The sequence below is a fragment of the Lolium rigidum genome, chromosome 2, assembly GCF_022539505.1.
Source record: "Lolium rigidum isolate FL_2022 chromosome 2, APGP_CSIRO_Lrig_0.1, whole genome shotgun sequence".
NCBI lineage: Eukaryota > Viridiplantae > Streptophyta > Magnoliopsida > Poales > Poaceae > Lolium > Lolium rigidum.
In genome coordinates this window covers 141,405,466-141,409,677 of record NC_061509.1, presented here as the reverse complement: position 1 = coordinate 141,409,677, position 4,212 = coordinate 141,405,466, and the positions used below count along the sequence as shown (strand labels likewise).

General features: G+C 57.6%; 1 protein-coding gene across 1 annotated transcript; it reads left to right on the top strand.

The window, feature by feature from the left end:
* Window positions 1–2,001: 2,001 nt before the first annotated feature.
* On the top strand, window positions 2,002–3,578 carry LOC124690181 (flavin-containing monooxygenase FMO GS-OX-like 8). The gene is made up of 2 exons (XM_047223602.1): window positions 2,002–3,231; window positions 3,324–3,578. Exons 1-2 carry the CDS (start codon window positions 2,002–2,004, stop codon window positions 3,576–3,578), a joined length of 1,485 nt encoding a protein of 494 aa, XP_047079558.1.
* The last annotated feature ends 634 nt before the right edge of the window (window positions 3,579–4,212 follow it).

Sequence of the window (4,212 nt, the reverse complement as noted above, 5' to 3'; positions counted from 1 at the left end):
TGAAAAAATTACACTAAAATTTGGGGGAAAAGTGGGGATTAAACTCTCTCATACTCTAGCACCAAACATGCATTGGGGATAAGTGGGGATTTAAAATTTCGAGCGGATTATCCCCGCTAATCCCCACGAAAACTCTAGTACCAAACAAGGCCTCACATGGAAGGTTTTGGGTTCGGGTCTTATTCGGAGACTTGTAGTCCAACACTTGGGGCTTCCACCTATATAATGAGGGCCAAGGGGAGGGGGCCGGCCACCCCAACAACCACCAAGGTGGCTGCACCCCCTAGATGGCCGGCGCCCCCTCTCCCCAAACCCTAGCCGCCCCGCTCCTCCACTACCCGCACGCTTAGCGAAGCTCCGCCGGATTTCTCCACCACCACCGACACCACGCCGTCGTGCTGTTGGATTCAAGAGGAGCTACTACTTCCGCTGCCCGCTGGAACGGGGAGGTGGACGTCGTCTTCATCAACAACCGAACGTGTGACCGAGTACGGAGGTGCTGCCCGTTCGTACGCGCTTTTGCAAGCGGCAAGTGAACGTCTACCGCAGCAACAAGAGCCTCATCTTGTAGGCTTTGGAATCTCTTCAAGGGTGAGACTCGTTAATCTCCTCGTTGCTACCGTCTTCTAGATTGCATCTTGGCTTGGATTGCGTGTTCGCGGTAGGAAATTTTTTGTTTTCTATGCAACGTAATCCCTACATGCCTCATCATCGTTCTTCCCCTTTGCCGCCTGCATCTGTGCCCACTTCTTCGTCCTTGCTTCTAGCATATGGCGGTGGAGCATGGCCGCCGGCGATGCTGGAGCTTGCCGGTGGCGCTGCCCCCTCAAGACGCAAGCCACTGGTGAGACACCTCGGCCTTGCGCTGAGCGCTGAGCTCAAGCAGTTTCTGTCGTTCGGCCGCCATGAGGAGATGTCCTACCTCCTCCGTGGCCGCCCGCTGGCGCGAGATCACGACGGCGTGCTCGAAGTTGGCATCGTTGATGAACTCGCGCCCTTCCTCCTTCAGCCTCCGGAAGAACTGCGTGTTGAAAGAGGTTACGATTGCTGCCTGCTCTGGGTCGTCGGGGACCTGTTGTTGCTCGCCCCACTGCGCCTCCTCCTCCTCCGTCGCCTCAGCTTCTGAGTCTGCTATGAACGCTTCGTCCCACTCGTCGAACTAAGAGTCGCCAGAGTCCTCGGAGTTGAAGTCGAACTCGGCGTCGGGCTGCGGTGGTGGTTGCGGCGTCGATGGCGGCATGCGGCCGTTACGGCGAAGCATCGAGTACGTCGTAAACAACCGCCGCAGTATTGTTCTGTAGAGGAATGCGACGGTGGTGGAGAGGAAAGGAGAGGATAGCGTGATGGAGGACGCACTAAGTAAGATGTGCCAACTCGCTGTAGAGCATCCAAGCCATCCGCATTTACGGTGGCATCTGCGCATGGAGAACCGCTGGCTTCATCGTCGACCGGCCATAGAGCATACAAGTCGTCGTATTTATGATGCCGCCGGCCGTTGAGTCGTTACCAAGGCGGCCCTACCCGTGAAACCCCGTAGAGCTTGGCGTCGGCGCGCCTGATTCGCGCCCTTTGTGAAGAGACCGGTATGTGGTTACCAACATTTCTATTGGACTCGAAACTGCGCCAACGCTTTTTGGAGCGCGTCGGTGTGAGCTCAAAAACTACTCCGATCTCCACATAGCTATCGGGGCCGACGGTGGGATGCTGTAAGATTGTTTGTCTATGGCCATCCTATAAAACAAAGCACAACACATGTAAATGTGATCGTGCCGACTAATTTCGCGTGACGCATTTTGTCTTCGTCAGGATTGAACGAATATGACGAAGCCAGAAATAAAAAAAGACGACCAAGAAACGATGCTAGTCAAGGTGCACACTTTCAGACTCTGCCTAGGAAACTTATCGAGCCATCGCCCTGGTCCTGAAACCCAAAGCAAAGTCTCCAGCGGTCAACCTTTCCATTGTAGTAGTACTACCAAACTCCAGTGCCAATCGATCGACATGGTCGCTGGCGACGGCACGCTGCCGGCGCTACAGCAGCAGCTGCATTCCAAGAAGGTGTGCGTGGTTGGGGGCGGCATGGCCGGTCTGGCGGCCGCGCGGGAGCTGCGGCGAGAGGGGCACGCCGTGACGGTGATGGAGCAGAGCGGCGACGTCGGCGGGCAGTGGCTTTACGACCCGAGGACCGACGGCGACGACCCGCTCGGCGCCGCTGTGTCGGTGCGCGTGCCCGGTAGCATCTACGCCTGCCTCCGTCTCATCAGCCCGCGGGAGGCTATGGGCTTCTCCGACTTCCAGTTCGTGCCCAGGGACGGGGACGACGGCCGCGACCCGCGACGCTTCCCCGGCCACCGCGAGGTGCACTGCTACCTCCGCGACTTTTGCGACGCGTTCGGGCTCATGGACGCCGTCAGGCTCAACACCCGTGTTCTGCGCGTCGCAGCCGCGGCGCCGACATCGACGACGCGCCAGTGGGCGGTGAGGTCGGTGAGCACCGGCACGGACGACGACGCGCAAGACGAGGTGTTCGACGCCGTGGTGGTGGCCACCGGCCACTACTCGCAGCCGGTGCTCCCGCGCATCCAAGGCATGGAGGAGTGGGGGCGTAGGCAGCTGCACAGCCACTCGTACCGGACGCCTGAGCCGTTCCAGGGAGAGACGGTGGTGGTGGTCGGGTGCGGGGACAGCGGCAAGGACATCGCGCTGGACCTCTGCCAAGTCGCCAGGGAGGTGCACCTCACCGCCAACTCCTCCTCCGCGGAGGAAGCCACCACGCCTGCCATGTCCAGGATGCTGGCGAGCCACGGCGACGTGTTGCGCCTCCACCCGCGGACACGCCGGCTGCACGCCGACGGCCGTGTCGAGTTCGCGGACGGCTCCTCGGTGCTCGCCGACACGGTCATCTACTGCACGGGGTACGGCTACTCGTTCCCGTTCCTGGACACGGGCGGGGCGGTGGCGGTCGAGGACGAGGTGGTCGGCCCGCTGTTCGAGCACGTGTTCCCGCCGTCGCTGGCGCCGTCGCTCTCCTTCGTGGGCGTGCCGCGGAAGATCCTGGTGCCGTGGTTCTTCGAGAGGCAAGCGAGGTGGGTCGCGCAGGTGTTGTCCAGCCGCCGCGCGCTGCCACCGGAGGAGGAGATGCTGCGGTCCGTGGAAGAGCACTACCGTGCCAGGGAGGCAGCCGGCGTGCCGAGGAAACTCACGCATAACATCGGCGGCGTCGAACCTCTGGTGCGCTTTTGTACATATACATATGCATATCCATTCAAATTCATCGATCAGTAAGAATGCATGAATCCATTGGTAACCTGTATGATGATCAGAAAATGTACGAGTTCGGGGAGAAGTACTGTGACTTCGCGCCGTTGGAGGAGTGGAAGAAGGAGCTGGTCCTATCCAGCATCTTGAGCATGAAGGACGACGCGGAGACCTTCCGCGACCGCGCCGACGACAGCGAGAACGTGCACAAGGGCCTGCGGGCATGGCGCGGCTTGGCTGCTCGAGCTCAAGACAACAAAACTATGGCTGATGTTGAAGTCGAAGTCGAAGATGACGCGCCTGGTGTTCACGACATGTGACGATTGCCGATAGGGAGAGCAAACCCTCTGAATACACAACCAACCATTACGCAAGTTTCCTTTTTTTCCTTTTTAAATGTGATGTCCATGTCCATGAGGCAGGTGATGAATCATGAGGCAGGTTCGGTATGGTGACACATGCGGTCTAGTTAGGGCATCTCCAGCGGAGCGACTATTTCGGACGTCCGAAATGTCTGTTTGTGTCACGCGGCGGACGCGAGACAGACCGTTTTTGTCCGCGCGTCCGTTTGCATCTAGGGGTGGCTTCAGCGGCCCGACGCATTTCGGCGTTTGCATCAATTATGAAGTTTCGAAACAACAAAATAAGAAATTCAACGAAGTTATACTTATTACATTTAAATTTTTAAAAGTCTACATGAAAATAAGATATTATTTCTCTAGGCATGATCTTCATGGCCAGCCAATGTCCATTGATGCTCAATCAGATCCGTCTGCAGCTGTTTGCAGACGTTCTCGTTAGTTAATTCTACATTGATATGTAAATAGTCCTGCCAAGATGAAGCTCCAGGAAGTGGCGCCACCAGCTCACATTGGAATTCCCAGTGGTTCTCATTGCGGCTATCAGAACGCTCGTTCTCAATGATCATGTTGTGCATGATCACGCAGCATGTCA

Excerpts from the sequence above, each read along its gene's own strand:
- LOC124690181 (XM_047223602.1), top strand. The coding sequence starts at position 2,002 with ATGGTCGCTGGCGACGGCACGCTGCCGGCGCTACAGCAGCAGCTGCAT. Across the intron at positions 3,232-3,323 it reads TCGGCGGCGTCGAACCTCTG|AAAATGTACGAGTTCGGGGA; the intron begins GTGCGCTTTTGT and ends TATGATGATCAG.